This window comes from Euwallacea fornicatus, chromosome 11 (assembly GCF_040115645.1).
Source record: "Euwallacea fornicatus isolate EFF26 chromosome 11, ASM4011564v1, whole genome shotgun sequence".
Classification (NCBI taxonomy): Eukaryota; Metazoa; Arthropoda; class Insecta; order Coleoptera; family Curculionidae; genus Euwallacea; species Euwallacea fornicatus.
Window position 1 is genome coordinate 2,652,971 of NC_089551.1, and position 27,108 is coordinate 2,680,078.

Sequence of the window (27,108 nt, forward strand, 5' to 3'; positions counted from 1 at the left end):
ATAAATTCACTGGCTCATATGCAGCGATCATTATTTCATCCACAACCATCACTAAATGACCTGAGGCTCTCAATTGAATCACTTTTTTGAGAGATAATCTGAAGCTTGAACACCCTGTACCCCGGCAAGATAGAGTGTAATCGACAAATATTCATATACAGAGTGTTCGGGTTTTTTTGTAGCAGGATTTTAACCATGTGTTCTACGCTTAAAAATCATATTAGTTTACCATATTCGAGAAATGCTTTGTTAAGGAAATGCAAGATGTTGAATTCTGTATTTTTTTCAATTTAGCCTTTACGGCTCCCAAACTTTTTGAGATATTTAGCTCAAATTATGCGCATAAGTCAACAGAATAATGAGACGGATGTCCATCGCATTAATCCCTACTGGTGAGGAATTGGTTAAACAGAAACTATCCATAGAGATGGGTAGGTCGAGGCAGACCAATGCTCGGCCTCTTCGATCGCCCGATCTAACACCTCTAGATTTTCATGTTTGGGGGTTTCGTGGGGTTTCAAAATTTGAACCAGATATCGCAATAATTTTGGGAGCTCTAAAAGATAAATCTGAAGAAACATAGCATTTCAACACCCTGTATTTTCTTAACATATCATTCTTCGAATGTAGCTTATGTAGCAAACTAATATTGTTTCGGTGCATAAAACACGCAGTTAAAATCCTGCTGCAAAAAAACGTGGACACCCTGTATATGATTCTTCCGGGTAATGCCAGTTTGCTGTTTGCATAACAAGTTTTTGCACCCCGTATATTGACTACTGTTCTTGGTGGTCGTATGGCTGCTCCAGCTCACACTGCAATTTTCTCCGCGCCCTGTATGATTCTGCAATCGAATGAGTCATACGTCAAAGCGCTACGTTTCGCTGTAGCATATTTGTTGTAACGCTTTCCCTTGCCGCAATTCAGCTGGTTCGCTCCAGTTTGATCCATAGACAATAAATTTCCCTCAACTAAAATTAGCACCAATTTATAAATAAAATACTAAAACAGGTTATTTACAGGTCCGCAATAAATTAACTTGTCTACAGGTATTCAAAATCGCTTTGCTTTGGAATTTGCTCCGGTGCAACGTGGCTGGCAAAAATTAATCCGACGGGTCCCATCCAAAAACACCATACACTCAACCTCGCTAGAGCACGACACACAACAACCCTCAAATCCATAAACTATTTACTATTTCATTCATTGATTCGATTGTCGATAGAGGCGGAGTTTCGGCCTCAAAGCCATCCTCCACCGCCTTACGTTGCGTTCGCATAGAGCGCAAATTGGCGCCAATGCCGGCTCCGCCCCCTCGCGACGGAATCTGAAGCTTATCAGAGCCGCAACGCTATCAAACAGTTGTCTCCCAACTGTAAGATTATTCGGGCGACGCAAAAACTCTCTCGCCCTCTGACTATTCCTAAGATATTTGCCGCGAACTCTGCCGTCGGTGTGATTTCACTATAGCAGTGTATCAGTGCGTAAATGTAAGAAACTGTGCTAAAATGGCCTTAGAACTGAGCTGTCATAATTCAGCGATGCCTTTGGACTTCAGCAGTCAAAGAGAGTCCAGCAGGAGTCCGGAATTGAACGTGGCGGATTCGGCTCCTGGGAGTCCGGTGCCGACAGCTGGAAATAGCGCTTTTACGGTGGTCACCCCGAAGGGACGAGGCGATAAAAGTGAGTTTCAGTTCGCTTTAATTAAGGTTAAATTGAAATAAATAATAGGCAGGAAAAAATGGGTTTAATTGAACAAATCGGCCGCCAAAGACCCGGTCGCATTTTGGGTAATTAAATTTGAGTGGTTTTGATTGGACTGCTGCACAGTCATTCACAGCCTGCACGCAAAGAGACCGACAGTGCGAAGGGGGCTTAGCTGCTTGAATCGTAACGTCGCTCTCGAATATACAGGGTGGAGCCATTGTAGCGTGAGCAGTTGATTTTATTAAGGTCCGAAAGCCGAGGTTTCGGAAGTTCGCAATGTGAAATGGGAGATTTTCCATGTTTCCATTTTTAATATTTAAAGTAGATTTTGCGCTTCGTTCATCAATAATCCGGTGCCCTACACACATACCCTGTACACAGAGATGTCGAAAAACATTGCTTGATGAGATAATAACAGGTGGAATGGAGATGATAACACGGGGAAACCTGGATAAAAAAAAGTAAATACAAAATACCTTTGCAGGGTGTGAACTCATTCAAACACATTTATTCAAGGTATCTGAAGGTCCATTTTCCAAGATGTCAACCCAACCCCCAACTAATAATTTCTCAATACCTATTCCTTTAGCAGGGTCTGGTGCTCCTCAAATGCTCGTTTTTATGAAGAGATGACAAAAACTGGTTAAAACTAGTTTGAACCAAAAAATTACTTTTTTTTAATAATGATCAACCCTGGATATTACGTTTTTGAAGTAACGATTTTTGTGCATAACTAAGTTTCTCGTTCTCTTACTCACATCCCTCTTACTGTTTTTTTTTTAATTTAATGAACAGCCCGGTATATAACACGGCAGTAGTTAAAATTGCTTCAAAGGAGCTTCCTCGCACTCAGCGAGCGGAAATTTAATTTTTGATGAAAAGTTGAACCAAATAGTTCATTTTCGAAACTTACATCAACAAATCTGTCTTAGTCTTTGACATAGTGGCAACCGTGCCATGTTCACTTGTCAAGCTACCATACCGGATTTCTCACTGCTGTTATAGGGGCGTGACGTCACCTCAGCTCTTGCCAGAATTGAGGCAGTGTTGTCGAACGTCCGCAATTATCTTGGAGGCGTTGTTTAAATTGAAACCCTGGTGTAGCCCCCCTAACTCATTAATGCTGCATTGGGTAATTTCATTGCCTTTTGCCTGCCCTAGAGGATGGTTTAACGTAGAGACTATTTACACAGGTAACATTATATAATATGTAAATGTATTCCTTGGGTCTGTTACAACTTACTTTATAACCCGGCACTTATGAGTGCGATCCACTAATATTTCCATAAATTTCTTTATTGCTCCTGAATCATCTTTCCAGGTATCCGGTCCTGTTATAACAATATCCAGACCACCTGGATTGCGTTTATCGTGTTCCGTGTTTACCCGCCAAACAGATACACAAATCTAATAATAAAATCACGCCCCAGCCATCGCGGAACAATCGAACTTAATTGATCGACTTGATTGAACAGTGAGGAAAATCTGAAAAATTGGGTCGGAAAATTATTCCGGACGTTTCACCGTTTCTCCCCATCTTCCACCAAACGTCACACCCTTGCAAAGGGCTATTTGTCTAAAAAAGTTTTTCATATCTGATTGAGAAAGGGCGGATTCGGGGCCAACAGAAGTCCAATTTAAAAATAGGTGATTACTAATGCTCGGTTATAGACGCTGGAATAAGCATAACAACAACCCAATAAATTGCCAATAAAACAATAAATTCGGCTAACTTCCAGCGATAAAAGGGTTTAGCCATCGTTTTCACAATATCGTCAATTTTTTGATAAGGTTTTAGTGAGGGGTTTCGATTTTGACGCTCCCTAATTCCCCTCGTAAATCTTAGTTTATTGCTATTCTGGCCGGGATTAACGCTTAATAACGGACCGACACTGGTGCGAAAGTTTTTACAACGCGATTTTATCTTTACGACTTCGATCTTTGATCGTGGTACAGTTTGAAGGGCGATACGCCAATGGAGAGTTGAGATTCGAAATTCCACAGAAACGCACCTGAAAAAAAAAAGGGACAATTATTTCCGTGCATCCGTCATCCGACATGGGTGGGCTCAATAAAGGACGATCATCACTCAACTCTAACGGGCTTTGAAATATCAGTGGCATGTCTGGGATAGATTCGTTAACTGATATTTACTTGTCCGATGTTTCACGGAAAATGGGCTAATCAACGCCCCACGTTTACGCTTAACTGTCTTTTGCGAGGTGCCTTTTCACGATCACCCATTACGGACGTGTAACTCCCATTTATCCATCAAAACAAAAATTAAATCAGAAATCGAGGACAAACATTGGACAAAAAATTACTTCGACGTTATCCGACGTGTGGCCGTTTGATGGTCGGATGACGGATGCATGAGAGCAAAGCTTTACACGCCTATTTGGAATTGAGGATCGGTTTTGCCAGTTAAGCCAGAGTTTAAACTGTAAGTTGAACGATTTGCCAGTGCTGCAGTTTGTGGTCAGCCTGAACTGAAGTCGTGCAAATAGACATTTTAGTCACTCAGAGACGCTATGGAGGCGTCTTATAGAAGGGGATGAAGGAAGGAGAGTGAGGAAATCTGAATGGAAGGGGAGTGTGGACTGAACCAACCTTTTTTCAACTACAGATTGTAGCAAAGAATCGATTTAAGTTGGCAGTTTACACCATGCAGGGTTTCTTGACAATTTGGTGGGCGCGAATCTAATGTTAGTTCAAATTTTGTTTTTTTTATCGCAATCTGGATGGTGCGAAGCTTCAAGGGGCCAACAAAGATCTGTCACCTGATCTTAGCGACTATGCTGAAAGGTTCTTGGTCGGGAATTAAAAAAAAATTCAATGTAGATATAAATGGCCTCTTCAAATATTTTCTCCATCACTGACAGCCGGGGAGTTTTTTTACCACCCTGCAGCGATATCACGTATTTACCCTCTTTTTTATTTGATTTCTGCCCCGTAATTATGATTTGGCGTCAGGGAGGTCCCACGGGAGCTCGTTCCAGTAAAGCGGAGCGTTCGTTTATTGGATTTGTTATATAGATTTCTCTTCGGCGGTGTGAAAGATTTCCGAAGCAAAGTTTTATGCGCCGTGAGACTGCCAATAAAGCTTTCCGTTCGGGCAAAACGATCAAAAGTATCCGGTTTCCACTGCGGAAAAGATTTCCGAACGGGAAAAGTTTTCCCGGGCCCTTCCCTAAAGCGCTTGCATGGCGTATAACTAATTATTTTTTCGTCAATTTCAATTAGCTGGGCAATCCGGTTCAGCGATGAACACATCAAAGGAAATTTGATAATATCGGCGAAATCGAATTACAACCCTCTGGTTTAATCTCTCTTTGGTTTATCATTTTTCGCATTTGCATTTCCTGTTGTATTTATGGGCACACCAAACATCCCCTAAATTCTTAATGGACTTGCAGCAAAATCAATTATTGGATTTCGGCTAACAACGAGACTCGGTATTTGTCTCAATTGATCGCTTAAGCTGCTTACACAGAATCTAAGATCGGGGTTCTAGACTCTAGAGCGAAGATTTAACCGATCCGACCAGGGCTTCCTGGTTTATTATTTATATTATTTATATTGGATTTTATCTTTATTGCTTTCGAATAAACGATGAATCAGGCATTGATCCCTGCAAGATTTCCAGTTACCTACTTAAACATTCATTGCAGTTGCTGGAATTGTTGGTGATTTCCTTGCATTGGGAAGGACTTTCATGCACCCCGGCAGACTGATGACGACACACTTTTCAGCGATGACGGTCGAACTCACCTGAAGAAAAGGAGAATGAATCTAAAAAATGCTAAGAACGTGGGGAAGCAGGGCTGTTAATGAGATCAAGAACCTTGGGGCTAGCTCGTGGTACCTGTGGGTTAGGGCGCGCTATGGGTTTCACCAAAACCCCTGAATTTTTAATATTTTTTTATCCGCCCCTGTACTAGCAGTCCCCCGCAAATTAAACGTCCAACGCTTTGAAATGCTAATCATTTTCACGTGCAAAAAAATTAGGCATCCAGTGGCGTCCCAAAACAGACTCTTACCCCGTCCCCGGGGCCTTGGCATTTTTCAAAACGCTCAAAATATTTTACGTCAATTTTCTGCTCTTATCACGAGCCCTCTGTATTGAGCTTCGGAGGTCAAACTGAAATTTCAGTGTTATGAAGCTTTCAGCACTTTCCCGCTGCAAATTGAAATCTGCAGTGGCGTCCCAAGACCTTTGGAATTGCTCTAAACATTTCAGCTGAAATTACGTACTTAATTTGCACGTAAAAAGTCGTAAATTTAGTCAGTAAGACGTTTCTAAATTTACTGTCATAAATTTATGAAATCCACCTCCTAATCTGTTCGAGGGCTACGGACTCGGTCCATCCAGCTCCAGTTGAACGTAATCAGAAGTTTAAAAATCTCTGATTTGTTCTAAATTTAGAGGATAAATCAGTGTGGGCTGGCAAATTACCTAAGACGAATTATGCATTGTCAGTGCGGATTTGAAAGGAAGTGAAAAATTGCTACGGGGGATTCACCAGTCTGAGTGAAATGGCTGAACGAACAATCTACTTTCAGTTTAAGTTGATGATGATGCTGAGAACTTTATCTGAAGGAGGGCGAGATAAATCTCCGCTGACTGAGATGGGGTGGAAACATTTAGAAAACGTAGAGAGCTTATAGAACTGCTTCAACCTCAAAATACCTAAAAAAATGAGAGAAAATGATGACAAAAGTCAAGATATTTCCTCACGGATGTAAGAAAACGTTTGCTAATATTGTAATGAGCGGCAAGTAAGTAAATGGAAATATCATCATTTAGACATACAGGGTGTTATTGAAGTAAGTGGCCAAACTTCAAGGGGTGAGTCTTTGGATGATTTTGAGAGGAAAAATTTATATCAACATAGGCCCGGTGATGCTTCGTTTTCAACATACAGGGCGTGAAAGTTTTTTTTGTCGTTACGTTAAAAAAGAAACTCCTAACTAACAGGAAGATACAAATTAATATAACGTTGGAACTTGGTGACAGTTTTTAATATAGTACAAAGGAATCTTTTAAACTAGAAATTGTTTGTCATCTTTAGCTAGTGGCGTGCAGAGGAATAACGCCGGAAGTTTGAGGAAAATAAAACAAGAAAACCGCTTTATTAAAACTATACTTAAACAAACCGTACGCAATTTTTTTAATTAAAAAACAAATTAACAATGTGTAACACGAAACTTAGAATAGTTGCTGAAAATACCCTCCAACTTCAATGCAAGTGGTAGCTCATGTTGAAATATTCGTGGCGCACATCTTATCCGATTACATGAATCCCGTATCCGTTGTCTTAATTCTTCTTCAGTGTTGACCGGAGGTCTATAAAAGCGGGCCTTTACGTGCCCCCACAGGGAAAAGTCTAACGGATTTAAATCCGGTGGTCTGGGTGGCCATAGCTGTGCTTAATGTTAAAAAATTATTAAAGCTTTAAAAAAATTACTGGCGCATAAGCCACCATAATAGCCATAAATAATGCTGCCAAATTTGAACAAAAACTGCTAAAGAATTATTAAGATTTTTAATAAAAGTTCGACACCCGGTATCTCGAAAACGATACAATACTGAACTTATGTTTATACAGGGTCTTTGCATCACTTACATACATCCGGAAGAGGGTGGTGGGTAAGATGATTTTGAAAGCAGCTGACCATATAGAGAATTATACAAAACGTCAAGCATTTCGAGATGTCGTCATGTTACCAAATTCGCTGTTTATACAGAGCATTTCAAAACATACGTCCAAAAATGAAGGGCGTGATTCTCTGACTCGTTATAAGAAACAAAGTTCCTATTAATATGAGTCCACAAACGCACCGTTTTTGAGATACAGGGTCTCAAAAACAGTTCTGTTTCAGTTTTTTGACGATATCTCAGGAATCGTTTGAGGTACAGAATTCAGATTTTGTACACGTATTATCATTAATATTGGATACGCTTTGAGCGCTACTTTGATTTTTTTCAAAGGGGGGGTTTTAGGGTTGCATAAGTTTTTTTTGCCCCTAATTTTTACGCCACTGGAAAAATTAGCATTTAAGAATTACAACAATTGTTGTAAGTGGCCATCTCGTATGGTAATGCAGGCCGCCAACCCACGTCTTAGCGATTGACATACCCGTTCGAAAATGTCCGGAGCGTTGCAAATCGTATTGCAGGATGCAATAATGCGATTCCTCAGTTTTTCAACGGTATTAACTTGTGTAGTGGAAACTGAAATTTTTAAGACGTGGGTACTGAGAAGAACAATCCTGTGGTCCAATTGTGATTCTAAAATGCTTTTTTCCAGTCGCGTAAAAATTATGGGTAAAAAAATCGCACGCAACCCTAAAATCTCCGCCCCTGGCGTATGGAAAAAAATTGAAGTAGCGCTCAAAACGCAACTAATATTGATGGGAATACATAGGCGTACAAAATCTGAATTCTGTATTTGAAACGATTCATGAGATATCGCCAAAAAACTAAAACAGAACTGTTTTTGACACCTCGTATCTCGAAAACGGAGCGTTTGCGGACCCATGTTAATACGATTTTTTTCCTTATGACGAGTCAAGGAATCATACCCTTTATTTTCCGGCACTTGTTTTGTAACGCCCTGTACATGTTATGACATTTTTCATTTCTATGAGAAGTTCCGAACATATTTCACGTGACTCTAAACAGTGTTCGGAAAATATTACGAAAAATAGAAATAACGATAAAACTATTAATACTTAAAAATTACATTATAAACGTTTATAACTTGATTTAATAAATATTCGAATTCTTCGCCTTTGACTTCCTGACAGTGGGCAAGCCGCAATTCAAACTTCTCAAGAACATTTCTCATCATTTGAGGAGGTATTTGTTGAGCGTCTTGAGTAATTTTATTTTTTAACTTTTCTTTATTGTTGACTTAACATTGCTGATTTGTTGATACCTAAATACCCCTATGTTTCAGGTAACCCCTTAAAAAAGTCCATAAGGGCAAGGTCAGGCGGTCTAGCAGGCCCCTCTAATTTTTTGCCATGTGGCACAAATATTTCAATAACTATTGAATTTGGACATCGGTGCGTTACATGAAATATGTTAAGAATTTCTCAAAGAACATGAAAACTAAAAAAAAATGCACAATCAACGACGATATTTGATGCGTTCCAGTATTTCGATGAGAAATATTTCCTTCAATTTTTGGGGCATTTTTACGGGGCTGTTGGTTCTCGACGTGTGATTTGCCTGCGGCAACAGGGCTGGGTTGACTGCTACTTCTTTAACCTAACTGTTTCTACTAATTAATGAGAAGAAAGTACATGCTTTTGTAAAAATACCTTTACCGATTGTCATTAGCCTTTATCTCTACCCATTACACAACGATCTTAATCCCGGCAGAGATTACCTGGAAGGCTCAATAAAATTTTCTTAGGTGCTCCGTGTATTTACTCGGATTTATATATAAAAAGTGATTAAATCTGATTACTGGTAAATTCTCACCGTCTATGAAAAACAACAAAATAATAATCCAGATGGTGCGTCTCGCGGACCTGATGAAAAACTCCCATTGCACATTATTATGACAAGAGTCTTCCTGATTTCGGTTCATTAAGAAATGTTCACAATGGGAGCAATTAAAAACGAGGACAAAAAGCCGAGCTCTAAAGGACCACTTCCTCCAACATGACGCAAAAGCACCGGCTGCACCAAATAAAATTACAAATCTCCTCGTTTTTTTGCCTCGTACTGTATAAGGTTACACGTTGCAAGTGCAAGTAGTACATATTGTTCATCATCCGTGACGGTATGTGCGCCATATGGCAGTACCCTAAAGAGGATTTTTTGTTTCAGACTGCGAACGCAACTCGCTCTCGCCACCCCTTTTCCAGGCGACTCCTGGGTTCCAGACGTACTGCAGGTCTTTGTGGGGCACAGCCCTGCCGGGAGGGCCGAGGTACCACCTGGGAACGCTCGGCCAGGCCAATTGCGAAAACTCTAGGGAGAAATCACCAGGTATGTACTCGATTTTGCACCCTGTAAGAATAATCTTAATCCGAATCTAAACCTTCGTCGGCAGCGCTGATGGGATTCGGCCCAGTTCAATAGTGCGAAGTAATCTGGGCTTAAAATCGCAAAAAATCATTCGTTTGAATCGAAATCATCCCCGGTGATGTATAGAGATTCCAGATTTCCCCAAATCGCAATCAGTTAGGCGGTACTAATGAGTGCGATTAAGTCGTACCATTGTCCGGGAATTAATTTCAAATTAAGGAAATCTTGAAATGATTTACGACTCGCAGATGAATTCCTGGAATAAATTTTGCTCTCGACCATGAGGTGAAGTCGCGATCGCCAGGGCGGTACCAAAAATAACCCAATATTCCGTTAAATTTTCGACCTGATACTGGGCGTAGTTACCCGCGGGTGTTAATACTTCGAAAAAACCGTGAATTGGGATTTAAGCAAACACACCGATCTTATCGTCCGTAATAATGTAGAACGAGTTTCGCAACAGCGCTTCCTCATTGGCCAGCGGCTTAAGGCAAGGTAGTACCGTTAATATTTTTCGAAGCCCCTGTTTGTCGATGCGTGTCGCTCGGGCCCCGCTGATAAGACTCTCAGTGAATCCTCCACATTATCGAAAAAGAAAACAGCAGGTGCGGATACGAGGAGGGAAAAGGGCAGCAATTGCTCTGCCGATCGACAAAAGAGCAAATAATAGAGCAAGTGTTAAAATAAGAGAAGTCGTCTCGAGCCAGCTGTCACCCATGAATAATTCAGGATCACCCCCGTATACACATTACACCCCCATCCTTTATGTGGAACGTTTATCGGGGGGTTATTGTGTTTGATCCCCTCTATGGATGTCTGCTACGGCCAAATTGTTTCGGTGAACAGCTAATGGCTCGAAAAACCCTCGAAGATTAGTTTTGTTGCTTTTGGATCGCGCAACAATCAAGAACAGGTTTAATCCGGCGAGGGGTTTCAATTTTGAGAAATAGGAAGAAGTTTTGCGCAGAAAGAGATGAGTCGATCCGCATAATCGATGGCACTTTTGCTTGAGCGAAATTGGCGGAAATGAAGAACATGCCATGAACAACAATGACTCAACATAAGCAATCAAACACCGAGTAAACAACCACACAGTCCGGTGCCCATATTATCTAACCTGACAATGGTGGCGCATGATTTACAATCCTTATCCATATTTGAATTTCACAAATAATAACTCCGTAATTTTATGGGGTCACTTGTGTTTGTCCTGCGTGGCGTGCCCGATTACCATCGCGGCCCCAGGTATTACGTCAACAGGCCCCGCACGCGTGCTGTAATAGGGCCCTTTCATCCCTCCCCCAGAAGCCTTACTTTTTGATTTTCCCAACTCCTTTTACTCGTTATTCTCCGGGTAATTTTAAGATTTGCATTATCCGCCATTCAATATGTAAATTGGCCAGTAAAACGGAGCAATTTTCAGATTATCCGATCCTGATGTTCAATATCCTCATTGTCCTTAACGAGGTAATGAGGCTCATTTGCACCCGGGCCGAAAGGGATTTAAAGACGGATTAAGTCGGTGCTCAAAGGGTCAGCTGGTTTTTGCGTGAAATGAGTGATGCGAGCCTTAAGATTATCAAACCCTAAATTTGTCAGCATGTAGAGCGAGGTTTTTATCGCGAGTCGAAAATAAATCAAGTATAAATAAGGCTTAACCTGTTGGTCTTGGTATGCCTATGCGTATAAATAAAACAAACCAAATGTTCGCGTAATTTGTCGTAAATCAATTTTTATCAAAACCTTTCTGATCACTCTAATCTCTGCAATATAAAAAGCGGCTAATTCCCTTGATCTCGCCCGAATTTGTCGTTTATCAATAATTTTCGTTCCAGTAAGTCTGTCGTCTTATCTGCTGGAATTCTGAGTTACCCGCTCCGCATATTAGTTTATTACGAAAACGCCTCCAATTCGCACAGGACCGCACTCGTGAGAAACAAGGCAAAATTCTGCGAGGGAAATCACAGAACCGTCCCAGCAGGAGTCATGTTCATCAGTTTGTCGAGAAATTCCTGTTAGTTTAGGCGAAAGTTAATAGATCGCGCCGCTATCGCAATCCAGCTTAATGAGCAAAGCTGACGTTGGCATCCACCAATTCGTCAGGATATACTTAAATTATTGAGTACTCTCCCTCTCGCGATCATCAGAAAACTTATCCGATTCTGATTCCGTTCCGAACCCTTTTTCACGCATATAGAACGCATATTTCCGTATTCAGTATGATAAACAACGCAAGCCTCCTTAGTAGTAGTTCGTATTTAATCCACTCGACAAAGCTCCTTAATACAAGTGTGGATTTGATAATAAGTGGAAATACTTGCGTTATGTGACGATTAATAAGAAAAATCGTTAGAAAAGGTGAGGCAGCTGTTGTATACAGGAGGATTAGCGTGTCGCAGACATTCCCCCGATAGCGGGACGATGAAAGCGGGCGGGCCGATAAAGCAGCGATTTCCGATATCGATGATGGATGAGCCCATCACGGATTGTAAATCACTTTTAATCTAACACAAATTATTGTCCTGCTCGAGATCAAACAACCAAACAATATCAATTAGCTGATAAAGAAATATCGCGCTCGCGGAAACCTTGGTTCTTGTGTATCTACCTCTAGAAGTGAGCCTTTAGTGAATAACACCGGATACAGATAATAAGAAACGGGATTGTTGTCCGATATCACAGCATTGAGCAGTAAAAAGTTATTCAACAAGTAACCTGTGAATTCAGCGTTAACGTCAGGCCTAGAGGGCAAATCTTGAATCACTACAGAGCCCCTGGCTTAATTTAGATGTATGTCAACTAATATGTTGATTTGAGCCGCTAAATACATAGAGCTTTCGTAACCTTTTTTCAAACAAATCAAATATTCCATATTTCGGACTACGTGTGTGTTTTTCGTGATATACAACACGGGATTCGTGCGGCAAATTGCCGATCAAAAATTCCTCACCCCCAACAAAAATAAACATTCCGTAATAATGACAACAAATAGGACCGTGTCCCGTTGGTCCGTATACACTGGAAAATATCGATTGGTAGAAACGGCCTAATATTATCTCTGTCCGAATAAATAAACCCCAACGGGATTCGACAAACTGATGATGCCAAATTGAAATGATTTTCCCCGTATCTTTGTACTCGGACAATTCTAGTAATTCGCAGAAAAAATTTATAGACCTTAAGCCCATAAATCCCGACCTAATCCCGTGCTCTTGGGCTCCTCTAATAGGAATTTCCGGATCGAGCGACAGCTCTGAATTCAATCAAGTGGACCCCCAACGAAGTGGCGCCCCCCTGGACGCTGACCCCACGATTAGTCCATTAATAATTGTCTCGTACCAATTGATCTCGTTTAAAGAACTTACAGATACATACAGACTTAACGACATCCTGGACATCTTGGAAAGGTGGCCGATATCATTATTCCAAATTGCTCGCCGGCTACGTTTGGCATACAGGGTGGTTCGCAACGCGACCCTCATATGACACGCGCGGCTAGAGGACCTTAAGACGTGTGGATATTTTATATGCAGGTTTTTCTGGTATCTGTAGTTACTGGGGTGTCGGTTTCAGGAGGCGAACAGAACATTTCGAAGTTTCAGGTTTAACTTGGAATAATCAAATTTGTTTTATTTTTGCCTTTTTAGACGTCTTTATTAGCCGAAAATGTGCAAAAGCTCGAAAAGGGGGGGCAACATTCAGAAAGATACGTATTTTTTAGGCCCTAATTCAATTAGCCCTTAAGGTTTAACAATACGATGATGAATTTAATTTTATACCTTTTTGTTCTCTTGTACATTTTTTTGCAGTCAAAATGGCTTAGTATTGGACTTCTGTACTGTTCGAAAGTGTAACAGTGGGTCAAACCTGATTTGATTAATTTTGGTACCAAATCACAAAAAAAACATTCTCAATAACAAACGAATTATCGAAAAATTCACAAGACCGCAAAAAGGTATAAAATTGACTTTATTATCAAACTGTTAAATATTAGTTGTTAATTAGATTAGGATAAAAACTCATATAATTTTAAGGGTGACCTACCAAAACCAACCCTTATTGGGCTTTCAGCCACTTCAATTTTTTGGCAAATACACACATCAACAAAACAAAAACGTTTCCCAAATTTGCCTATTCCAGGTCAAGACTAGCCAGAAATGGGGGATTTTTTCAATTTTTTTTAATTTATCTTCTGAAGCCGATACCTCAGAAACTGCAGACACGAGAACAAGACTTCGTCGAAAAAATCGACACGTTTTCAGGTCCTCCGCGCTCACGTGTTCGGTGTCGATTGCGTTGTGACTCACCCTGTACATCGCACGAATTCTCATGAAGTCATTTAGTCTGTTAGCTGGCTACAAGCTGAGACTAATATACGCGCTTTATATACACAAACTAATAAAGGAATTGAGCAAATATAATCAATCAAAATGGAATAATTGAAAATTGATAAGTAAACAGAGGCAACGCCGACCGCGGCAATAACGTTCATTAATCACTTTTATGGCAAATGAAAATATTACCGGTTTAGGCTAATAACGAAGTGTTTGATTGTAATTACCTCCGGCGTTCGCTATAATAAGGACATAAATTGCGGTCTGTTTGATTTGGAGGGCCAAACGTCTCTGGTAATTAATCGCAGGGCGTATATGAAAGCTGCTTTTAATAGCCTCGACCTTGTGCGAAAGTTGATATTCTTCATCGTTAATGTTCCAGAACCAATTTCCTTCGGGATTAATCGCCTGGTGTCAAAATCTGACGATGAGGACGAGCACACCAACAACAACAACACCAAGTACTGTCCGAAAGAGGATGGCGGCAGCTACTTTAGTGGGGACGAGAGGATATCTCCCAGAAATGACTCTAACTGGGAGCACTCCCCCAGCCGCCCCTCCCCGAGCACCAGCCCGGAACTTGAGGTGGACTCGCCCACACCCTCCAGGACCAACTCCCCGTCTCCTAGGCCACCCTCCGTGACCGACATACAGAAAGAAGAGTCTCCGAGTAGCAAGAAGAGCGAGGCCTTCTCCGTCAATGCTCTACTGCGGCCTGACAACCCCAAAAAATCCAAGACGACCCCCTGCTACCAAGAAACAATATCAGTCACTCGATCGTACTTGTGTCCTCCCTTTGTGGACCTGATGAAAGACGCTCAGGCCCTGCAAAAAACCTCATCTCAAGAGTACAGCCCCGCGTTCCTGCCTCGAGGGTTCGTTCACCCGGGGTTCTTCACTCCAGGCCTGTACCAACCTAAAGAAGGAGAAGAACGGAGCTTTCTTTCTAATCCCACATCGCTCTACTTCAGTGCCGTGGCTGCTGCCATGGCCAGTGGAAACCAAGCTCAGTACACCCCAGCCCCTTCAGCAGAGGACATCTATAGGCTGAGGCACTTTATGAGCAACCCCAGCGCAGCCATTCACCCCCATCACCACCATTTGCTGATGAGACCCGGAGTCATGCCTTTGGGTAAGTCGTAGAAGCTTACTGGGGTTAAAGCTTAAAGTTTATGCTAATAGCTTTTCCAGGGGACGTGTACTCATGTATCAAGTGCGAGAAGATGTTTTCCACTCCTCATGGGTTGGAGGTGCACGCCAGGAGATCGCACAATGGAAAGAGGCCTTTTGCTTGTGAACTGTGCAACAAGACTTTCGGACATGAGATCAGTTTGAGCCAACACAGGTATATATGAGAAGGTGCTTAGAAAGGTGATGATAATCGATGTTTGTGTCTTATTCGATTCAGAGCCGTGCACAATGTGGAGAAAGTCTTCGAGTGCAAACAGTGCGGAAAGACATTCAAAAGGTCATCAACGTTGTCTACCCATTTGCTTATACATTCCGATACGAGACCTTACCCGTGTCAATATTGCGGTAAGCGGTTCCATCAGAAGTCGGACATGAAGAAGCACACTTACATTCATACTGGTAAGTCATCGCACTAGTCATAACATAGGCATAACATTCGAGGGTATGACTTACCTTTTTGTCTGAGGTAATTGTGCCTGAGTTGAACTGAGGCTCTCGATAGATGGCACCATCATCTCGGCCCGTCCTCATAAATTATGAATATACAATCGTAACTTCGTAAGAAATTCGAGAGATGGAGTCAATTTTTGCATTGTCCTGCACCTCATGACATTCTTGCACCTTCGCCGTTTTTTCAAGATATTTCCACCGTCTCTGTTACAAGAAAATGAATCGCCCCGTAACCTGAGATCACGTTGAGCGAATTTTAATTAAATTAATTTAAACACCAGTCAACGGAAATCTCCTCTCTCTCAAGGAGCGGCGATATCTCGACTCCAACCCTTCCTCCGGGTCTTGACGGGTCTTATTAATTGCAGGGGCGGCTTACCAGTGAATTATTTACTAATTAGACAACAAGAAGGCTATAATTTCAGCCCCCGTTAACGGCCCCCTGCGGCGCGGAGTTTAGGAACTTTCCCTGCAGGTGTTTGGTCGATTTTCTTAAGGGAAAATCATAAGTCGTCGCTGGAAAGATGATTTGCTTGGGCTTTCAACGGCGGTATCGTAGACGTGAGACAGTTGCAAAACGTGGCATAAATGGCGGCCGTGGCCTTTGGGACTTCCTCAATCTCGGGCAAAGCAAAAGTCTTGATTTATTAAAGAAAAATCTCGTCAGATTCATTTCGCTTGCGTCAGGCCGGAATGGGAATAGAAATATTTCATTACTCGGGTCGGTTATTTGCATGAAAAGACATTTTGCAGGTCGTAAATCAAGTTCTCCAACGTTTGGGAATGCAATATTAATCCCTTCCTCAGAGGTTGGACGGCAATATCCCTGGAATGTCCAATCGGTGCGACTGAGAAAATGTGCGCTATTTTTAATTCCCTTGTTTCCAGAAAACCCGCTAATGGAGGATTATGTGCGAAAGCTCGGCTTTCTCGTGTCCCATCGCATTATCTCATCCCCCTGCAGCCCTAATTGGCCCGCTCCCCGAGGATCAAGCCGTCACACATGTAATAATATCTTAGTTAGCACGGTCCGGATAGTGTTGCAAACGAGATTTCGGTTAATATAGAGCAAAAAACGGACTTTGGGTGGGGTGCTAAATAAATAGAGCCGGAGAAGGATAACGAAACCTCCAATTCTCGGGCAGGAATAACAAATCCATCTCAGCTTTCAGCGAGACCTACACAAACTTTAATCTGCCGCCTGTTACCAAGGAAAATATTTAGCCAGGAGCCAATCTAAATTTGCTACTGTTTGATGTTTCTGAGGAACAGAGGCGTAGCTATTTCACCCCCCATTGCTTCGCGTGTAAGAGCGCCAGGTATATTAGTCCCCGTCCTCGGGTTCAGTAAATCGTAAAAGCTTTCCAGAGCTTTAGGTGCTAAGCACAGGAAGAATTTATCGCTCAGAGGGTTTCTGGCAATACGCGAACTGATGGGGCTACGCCTCTGGATTTGTCGATTGCGCCCTCCGAGGGCGCACCGTCTAGTGTTATTGTAGTCTTACAAGTGGATTTTTCATTAAACTTTCCCGCTTGCCGCGACGCTGGAAAAACTTTACGATTTCCCGGACTTTCTCCACTCGATCATGGAGTAATTGGGTTCTGGCTGTTTTGATTCCATCAAAACTGATTCTCCAACACGGGACAATAGTTGATTAGAATCAATTCATTCCGGAATTTTTACAGCATGTAAAGTGGACGTCCTTTCGCTCTACGCGAATATGGACGCCCGCCAACTTGAGGCCCTGACGAAGCTAATAAAAATTAATAAAAAAAAACACAATTAATAAAGAAGACTGTGTCCCGAGGGACTTCGATTAAAACTCCACAGGCCCTTCCAAGAAGGACACCCCTTCGGAATCTGGATGGCGCTCGCATTACATTTAATCGGCGCTCGCACGCCAGTAAAGGGACAGTGAGCGTCGGAAAAAAACAACTGCGAATCGAAACAAAAAAGAAGCGCGGCTACGTGCCGCCTGCTCGGAAACTAATTAGCGCCGTAGAAAAATCCGTCGAGACCCTGAAACAAATGAAAGTGTGCGACGCTTCCGCCCTCTTTAATTGATTAGAGGGAGGAGGGGGGAGTACCGAGAATGATGAGAAAAAGCACAATGACCGCTTTTTCCACGAGCCCCGGAACGAATTAAGACCGGCCGGCACTTAAACGTCGACAGCTGGTTTAAACGCGTCCTTATATTATTTTTTAATTTCGCCTCCAGGCGACTGCGGGCATAATCCGCCCGTTTAAGAGCGGCAACAAAAAGCCACCCTGTAATGGGGGATGTTTTCCTAATCCACCCCTTGGCAGCTGGCGATGTGCACTTGTCAAAGCCACTCAGCCACTTGTCGGGCACGTTCTTGTTTATCCAGAACAGGTTGCACAAGTGCTCGCGCTGTTTTGGTTGCCTAATAATAAGCGTTGTATAACTCTCGAAGCTACGACTGTCGTTTGTTTTTTTTTTATGAAAATATATTCCAGGGCGGTAGTGCCATAAATTCGGTCCCGAGGGCCGTAAAAAAACAAAGCGGGAAATCAAAAATAGAGCCGGGGCAATAACGCTTAATAATTGAGCGTTATGGCGTACGGGAAAGCTTTCAAAAAGATTGAGCGGGAGCCCTAATGGGTTCTATTAAGAGGTCGCGGGCGGCCAGGACCGAAAACAGATGACTGCGGAAGCACCGCCGTAATGGCGGCAGATTTCGCGCCGTGGTTATGTTTTAATAGAATTTACGGTTATTACGGCTCGAAGAGGGTTCAGAAAAGGGATTTTGGGGCAACACTTAAACGGCTTACGTGGTGCCTGGTTGCCGTATTACGAATCTTTTAGCAGGCTCGACATTCCACGGTGTCGAACGCACCCCCGAGCGACAGGTGCTGGCAACCCTCACCAGATTCATTTCGATATTGTAAAAGTGCATTGTGGTCGCTGTAAGCTCGCCCCCAAGGATTTTGTGAAAAATTTTCAATAATCATTTATAACTCGCCGTTTGCCGTTTCGGCACTTTTGGAAGGAGCAGCGAAATTCTCACCTTTGCCGGAAAATTGTTTCGCTATGTGCGCGCCCCTGTTGCTAACAGGTGAATTTTCTAAATTGAAGAGCGCCCTTGAAACGCTTTTACAGTTACTCATTGGCGCAGCCGAGACATTTTTGTAGTGGCTCAACTTGCAAAGAAACTGGATAAGTGTCGTTGATATTGTGCATTACACGCTCCAATCGCGAATTTATCAGGGGCAGCGGCACCAAAAGAATGTGCAGTGCTCTCCTAAAGTGTGGAATAAGCTCATTAACATTAAAACTAACATGTTTTGGAGTAATCCTCGGACACGTCTATTTCGTTTTTAAAAATTTTTTTTTAGTATTAGTGATATCGATGGCGTCACCGGCCGTTTTTTCAGACGACAACCCCCGTTTTTTTTTATTTGAAATATTAAGCAGCACGTTTCTTGGAGAATAAATTTTGAAAAAAATAGGGGCCACATGAGACATTTTTTTCAAGAGGAGGCCAGCTCGCTCGCCAGACCTGACGCCCCTCGACTATTTGATGAGGGGATGAAGTGCATTACGCTATGGCCTTAAATTTGGACGATTCGGAGAGTCGAATTCGTGAAAACACATGACTTATGTATAACCCAGACGGCACCGGCAATGTTCGAACCGAATTTAACCATCGTCTTGTTTATTGCCAGGCAGCGAATGGAGCGATAATTTGTTTATTTTTTTCGTGGACTGTTTTTTCCTCGATCAAATCAATGATGCTTTTCGCAAAAAATATCTCGGATGACCCCCCGTTTCTTTTACGGTTTGTGCTGCAAAAAAATGCGCTCTTTAATGTTTTGAATAAAAAAACGGGGATTTTCGCTTAAAGAGAAATGGACGATGACGCCATCGATATTACTAATATTGGAAAAAACGTGTTTTTTCTAAACGAATCGGCGGGTCCGGGGAGCGATTCCAAAACGTGTTAGTTTTAATATTAATGAATTTATTCCATACTTCAGGAAAGCACTGTACACGCTCGTCTGCGGTTTCGGCAGCTCAATTTGACTGAAAGGAAGGAGTGTATTATTAAAAAGAATCGGAATGCCATTCGGAAATACCGACAAAATCCGGGACCCGGTTCGCTAATGGTGCTCGTGATTTATGGCAGCAATAGAGCGCATTCCGCTCGCTTCATTTCCCGACTGAGAGATTACGATTTTCAGGCTCCCAACTCAGGGATTTCAGTTCAGATGTTCAACCGACTACTGAACGTCCGTGCAATCCGATAATTGCATTCCAGGATGACACATTTAATAGCCCGCAATCCATTCGCAGATTAATAATCCGCCAAGTAATAAAGATCGTGCGATATTCCCTCGAAAGCCCCTCAACGCAGGGGCGAAGCGTGAGAATGGGCGACGCCACTCAATACTAATACAATTAACGTTATTGGCTTCGGTGTGTAACTCGAGCCCCCACACGTGCCGCACTGTGCGAGGGATACGCATCTAAGAGACCATAGTCCAATTATCATTAAAAGCCCGGGCCAAATCCCTGGAATCATAAAATTATGAGACGACAAAGGCGAAAGCTCGGCTTAATCGACGTGTCACCTCATAAGGGCGCAAACGAAATTCCCGCTTTCTTAAGGGCCGGCGATCAACGACGCTGCATTCATAGGGATTACTCCATTAATGCTTATCATAATTTTTCCCTGTACGACTCACATATCTTAAAAAACATATCCGCGACTTAGTTATCGATTGAGATCGTTTTGTGGCGGTCGTGATTCGCCCCGAAAGGCCCCGCCCGAACCCTCAGGTTTCCATGGAAACCCTGGAAACGGAGATGAAACGATGCACCCGGAATGCACCGGAGCGGGATGCGAATAGCGGGAAACTAATGAGCAAAAAAGAGGAGCCGAGCGGAATGAACGAGCGGGCTCGGGAATGATTAAGGTGACGTGTTAAGGGTTAAAGGTCGAGGTTTATTGAGCCCTGATTTTCTTCAGCTTCGGCGAGATTTTAAACGGAAGCGTTGATTTAAGAATCGCTGTGACGTCGAAATTACTCGTATCGGGGAGGGAAGTATCGAAGGGGCGATAATGGAATTAGGACAACAAATGGCCCGCTGCCAGTATCGCGGCATATGTTACTGAATAACCGGGATTAGCATTTTTAGCAACCGGATCCCCCCCTCTGTAATTATTTCCTAATACGATTGCGTCCGAGGCTCATTACCGTTTGAAATGGGACACTTCATGAATTTTCAAATTTCCCAGAGATAAGTCCGGCGTTTTTTCCCTCACCCCCTCCCCCCTCCCCTTTTTTTCCTCTTCCTCGCAGTGTCGGGCAATTTTTAAAATGGACTTTTCCTAATTAGGAAAAAGTCTAATTATAAGAAACAGGGAGGACGTTAATTGATTTGGTAACAAGAAAAGAATGCCGGCTCGCGACGGCTAATTTTTATTTGAAACGGGGTGCCCCGCCGGCCTTATTTATTATTTTGATGGGCGGAACGTGAGGAGACCCTTAAAAAATTTCCGGCTTGGTGCCGTTTTAACGAGACAGGCATTAGGCCTCAGCATCAAGCGGCTGTAAAGGACGAGGAAAGGGGCTCCGATGTGAAGTCGGTGAGGTGTCAGACATTTCATGTTCAACTGGTATCTTCACCGAGACGGTTCATATTTATTTTCGAACACACGGCATGTCCACACACCGAGTTCCGATACCAAATACGGGTGGTAACAGATCGTCATGCAGATATTTCAGGGGTGGTAGTGCTCGGTAAAATGAGAGAAACATTTTACTATACCTTGTATATATATATATATAAGTATACCCATCATACAGGGCATTTGCAAAAATGTGGGCAATATCCCGGAAATAAAAAATTTTCATCAAAAGATTGTGCTTACGCTTATAAATTGATTTTAACAAACTTACCCCTACGGCAATAGAGCTCTTTAAAATTTGATGGCAAAAATGGTATTTTCTATATAACTTTTCTTAAAGTTGTTAAAATTTAATGAATTTTGGGTCACTTGTGTATAATACCAATGTTAATGGCCCCTAACATTGCTTTCTACAACTTCAGAGAGGCGGTGGGGACCCTTAACTTCTTTTTCCTTCAACTTTTAAAATCTTTGGTTTTTAAACCGTTAAGTGGTTTATTAGATTTCCGGCGCACCTACGGAGAAAAAGTGCTCTTGTTTGATGTCCGTAACCGAACCGTTTTCCTGGAAAACACCATTTTGTCAAAGGGTATATTTTACAATTTTTTATTTCATTTTATTTTTTTTCCTTCAAAACTCACCACCCTCTTTATAAGAACAAATTCCTCTTGGAATCCATGCTAATATGTGGTTCATGCATGATGGCGTTCCTTCACATTTCACTACTAAAGTGCGGAGATATTTAGACAATGTTTTTTCCACCCGAAATACCGGAAAGTCGCGGAGGTCCTGCTGCTTGGCCGCCTCGTTTCCCAGATTTAAATCCTTTGGACTTTTATTTATAGGGCCATTTAAATATATGCTACTAAAGTGCAGAACCAGAAAAGAATTATTGGAAAGAATACATTTTCATTGCCAAGAAATAGGTAATAATGTCCAGTTAATATGGAGAGTATAACGGTCTTCCATACGTCGAGCTCAAGAATGTGTGAGAGTTAATAGTACTCATATTGAATCGTCATCAAAATTTAACTTTGTTTCTCAACCTTTTTTGTAATTTTGTTCGTAAAATTTGATTTTTCTAAAATACACCCTTCTACAAAATTAATTTCCGAGATATTGCCCACATTTTTAGAAACACCCTGTATATAGTCAAAAACGCACCATTTTTAACATGCTGTGTGACAAAGTTCGATTTTTCCACTTACTTACTACAAGATAACGTAATTAAATTTTCTGCCCCTATGTTTTTAACAGCTTCTACAAGAAAACGTCAAAATCATCGGTCTCCATATACGGGGTTCTGTTTTCCTGGGACACGTGCTATTTTTTGTTTAACTTTTTTGAAACGTCCTGTATTATTCTGATTTCACATTCACATTCGTTCTTCGTTTCTTTAACTTTTTGATTTCTTGCACTATTCTGCACTTGAAACTATCTTTCATTGCTGACAAAACATTTGCATAAATAGCATGTTTAAGAAGGAACAGAGAAAGCAAGAGAATATCTGAGGCACTCTTTAATAATGAATCATACGTATTAAATTGGTGAAGTAACAGTAAACACTAAGTGAATCTAAATGAGAACAAAACTGTAGGAACTGCTCAAAATATCCTCCTCTTGCTAAAATGTGGGATTCCCCTCTGTGTCTCATAGATAGCTCTTTCAAAAATACTAGGAGTATTGCGGATAGTTCCACATAAGGCCATTACTCTGTTTGGCAATTTTTCTATTGTGTGAGTTGGGGTCTCGCGTGCCAATGCGTTAAGATGCGCCCATAAAGAAAAGTCCCAAGTATTCAGGTCTGGGGATTTAGGTGGCCATGGCTGGGGTGCCCCTTGACCAATGCAACGGTTGCGATCCAGGAACGTCTTTATTTCCGGACTGAAATGAGCTGGCACATCATCGTGCGTAAACCACACTTGGTTTCCCTTCCCCTGTCTAGGGGGTGAAGTAAATCACCGTCAATTTCTAAAAAAAAAACCTTCCCCTTCCATACTGAAGTTGACATGTCCGAGCATGTTTGCATAACTTTTTCATCAATCGAGAAACCAACTCTGTTTAGTTTTAATTGGCGCACCCTGTATATTAATAAATATTTTTACGACATGGTATTAAAAAAAAACAAACGAACATCAGAACTGAAAAAAATCAGAGTTAAGTTTGTTTTAATGCGACCTTTTATATGTTAACGCGAATTTGGATTACGCCAATTCTTCCCTTCTCAAAAACATAACAATATATCAAAATTTGCTCCAATAGTTTTCGATATATTTCGTTAGAGAAGACGAGCTGCGCCTCTACGGCCCAATGACAGACAGATCCGAGGCAACCATGAACGATGGGTTAAATCCTTAAAATAAAATAGAAGCTTGTCAGCACCAACGCTACATTGGTCTATGATGAAACGTGTTTTCCCAAACTAATCAAAGTAACAAAAAGAAAGAAACAAAAATAACCACAAACGTTAAGTGCGACCACTTCACGTGAACTTTGTTGTTTCAAAATCAGAATTTACTTAATTTAAATTCTCTTCTTGCACTTTTCCATTTTATCTCTTTTATTCATTCAAGTCTGCGTTGGTGTCGTTGTAAGTTTCAATACTTAAGTAGCCCCATAAAAACCTATGCATCGGGATTAGATCTGGGCCCTTTGGAGGCTACAGACTTATTTCTGCTTTGCCTACCCACGTTTCAAACATTCGTTTTTGTCTCTTCAGAGTTTTCCTTCGTGTAAAGCCGCGTTTAATATAATAAAATGGACCGTGAAAGGGCAGAGAAAGTTCAGGATGCAAACGAGCGTACTCGGCCGGAGCTGTATTAATATTTTTATTATTTTTGTTAACTAAACGAACAACTTCGAACTTTTACTCTTCGTTAAACGTTACTTTATATTCTTTTTGATGATTCAAAAATAAATAACAAATAAGCCGATGTCTGAACTCTCTGCAGTGGTGTAACCCGTGATATTTTGAATCTTCGGATGAATCGACGAATTTCGTGATACAATTCTTGTTGGTGTAAAATCAGAACAAAACTACCTGTTCGGTGCTAACAAAGCCCGTCGCCTTATGTAAAGAACTCTATGAAAAACGTAATTTTTTGCATTATTGATAAGTTCATTATCGTTAAATTTAGGTCATTTTTTTCGATTTGTTTCACCAATGTTTTAGACTGTTTTTTACAATATTTAAAGGTGGAGTAAAAAAATTTCAGCGCACTTGCAAAGAAAATCGAAATACCGTCGATTTGATGTGTCACTTGACCCCCCATGCCGTTTTAGACTCTTGAAGGAGTTGCCACCCCGTTTAGGGGGATGACTCTGCATCCACGAATTTATGACCTAAAAATCTCCCCTTAAAAGTAAAATCGTCCTGTCTCGGGGTTTTCCGAAGGAAAAATTCCATTCAAGATGTTTCAGGCGGAGCGTTTTAAATGGACCACCCCGTATATTTTTGACAAGAGATAAATTAGCGGGATTCAAATAGGCATAAATATGTAGGGGGTCACGTTTTAGAAAACTGAATTTTAATTTTTTCGGTTTCTTATGTTCATTTGTTTTTTCTAATATCACATAAAAATCCGCGTCAATATTTAAAAATTTTACATAAGCAAATTTTTCCTAGTTTCGACACTAAACCCGCAGTGGCTTGTCGCATAATAAAAACTCACCCTGTACAGCGTTTTGGGATGGGCGCGACCGTTTGCTCGCAGATTTCCTGCAGCAAGAAAGAAAGCAATAAACGCAGCTGCTTATTGTGCCACACTACAAAGTCTGTGAAGGGCCATAAAACATGAGCAGCCAGGTCTTCTTACTTCCGGAATTGCTTTGTTGCACAATAATGCACACTGGCGGTTCCACAAAACACTTTTTGAAGACATTTAAATGGGCAATTTTCAATCGTCCGCCTTGCAGCCCCGATTTGTCACCCAGTGACTTTTTTTTCACTTAAAAGGATTTCAAGCAGGCCGTCGATGCGACACCGATGATGAAGTAAAACCGGCGATAGCGACATGGAAGAGCTCGCTGCACGCCACGACAAATGTCTGAATCTAAACGGCGATTATGTTGAGAAGCAGTTTAAGGCACGTTTAAGCGAATTTCAGTAAATAAATTTAAATGGAAGATGTCTTGGAGTTGTTTCGACAAATCGGAACTCGGTCAGCACCGCGATGGCGCACAACGTAAATAAAACGCAGCGTAAATCAGCTGCGTTCGCAAATCGCAGGAATTTCGTTCAGAGGGGACATCCCTCGTTTTTTATTCTCTTAAATTTCTAACATTTTCCTGTTTCTCTCTTCCAGGTGAAAAACCCCACAAATGCTCGGTGTGCGGCAAAGCCTTCAGCCAATCCAGTAACTTGATCACGCATTCCCGCAAACACACCGGATTCAAGCCGTTTGCGTGCGACCTGTGCGGCCGCGCCTTTCAGCGCAAAGTCGACCTCAGACGCCACAAGGAGACTCAGCACACCGAACTCAGACCGATCGTCACATAGTGCCAGAGTGCCGGAAATGGTGCGGCACCCACTGCGGGAGGGCCGGCGCGATTTCCGGAGGGCGGCGCACTGGAACCCGGGTTCCGGCCCCAAGATCAAGGGCTCACCAGGTTCTGTTGGACGAATTAAGTTGATATTAAGGCACCTGATTAGGTCGGACTGCTGAACAATTGTCTTTGACTTTTTGGGGGCAATAGTTGAATGTTACCATTTATTAAGGGCATGTATCTGTGATTCTAGTTTCTTGGACCGCTGGGTTCGTCGAACCCGGATCGTGTATAGTACCTCTATAGGCGTTGTACCAAAGACGTAAATTCAATTTGCATTTATCGATTGTTTATAATCATATTTTCCTTTTTTGTATGTTTAGCGATTAACACTTGTTCTCTCTCTCTTTGTCTCTTTCTTCTTGTATAAAACTTAAAGCTGTAAAGAAAGTGAATATTGTGCAATTATTAGTAAGTGCAATACATAATAATGCTGAATATGTCTCCTTTTACACAACCAGAACATATCAGAGACGTATAGTAGGGACACTCACCATGTAAAGTTACCTCTCTGGCAAATAATAAAGTTGTCTTAGATACGACTCCTGGCGTTTTTCTAGGCGATCTAAAGAGACCCGATGTTTTCCCCAGGAAAATCAAAAATTCAGGAGACGGCAGGACAAATCGTCACTCGGAGCATCGCATGTCCGGGGAGCATTTGTCGGCTTGCCCACTTGAGCCGGTCATGTCCCAGCAGGAAACAGATAACTCACAATCTCTGTCGGAATTAAACTTTCAGCAGGACTTTTCTGGGAGTTAAATTTCCCTGTTTTTCTTCGGGTTTAAGTAAATTCATGTCCGGTTCGCTGTAACGGACCAGTTGAAAATCAGCTGCTTTGTGGGGCGGCGTCTCTGGGGAAATTCAATCAACGAATCGGCCAACGGTCAATCTGCCGGTCCACGCAAATTGTCGGACCCTTTTATGATGGACAGGATCGGATCTTAGATTATTGGAGAAATTTCGCGATCGGTAACCCCGAAGACGCGAATTTTGGGGCATTGTGAGCGAATTCGTATAAAGTAAAATCTCGTCAATTTACCCAACTAACTGAGGAGATACGAACGTCAGCAGGAGAAAATTGTTAAGACTGACAGGAAAACGGGTGGTTCTGCCGCTAGCAGTACTGTTCCGATTCCAATGATAATGGCGAATTGGGACGGACGCACCAGCGCGATCTCAGTG

The 27,108-nt window shown here is 41.9% G+C and overlaps 1 protein-coding gene across 3 annotated transcripts; it reads left to right on the top strand.

Moving 5' to 3' along the window:
• The first annotated feature begins 1,374 nt into the window (after positions 1 to 1,374).
• On the top strand, positions 1,375 to 26,467 carry sens-2 (senseless-2). Of its 3 annotated transcripts, none has more exons than XM_066287305.1 (6): positions 1,375 to 1,683; positions 9,551 to 9,712; positions 14,468 to 15,217; positions 15,268 to 15,430; positions 15,494 to 15,675; positions 25,685 to 26,467. In XM_066287305.1, the coding sequence occupies exons 1-6, from the start codon at positions 1,509 to 1,511 to the stop codon at positions 25,876 to 25,878; spliced, it is 1,626 nt and encodes a 541-aa protein (XP_066143402.1). In that variant the 5' UTR covers positions 1,375 to 1,508; the 3' UTR covers positions 25,879 to 26,467. The 3 variants fall into 3 exon arrangements, with proteins under 3 accessions (XP_066143402.1, XP_066143403.1, XP_066143404.1); XM_066287306.1 differs by having other exon boundaries at positions 15,277 to 15,430; XM_066287307.1 differs by lacking the exon at positions 25,685 to 26,467 and adding an exon at positions 16,615 to 17,642.
• The last annotated feature ends 641 nt before the right edge of the window (positions 26,468 to 27,108 follow it).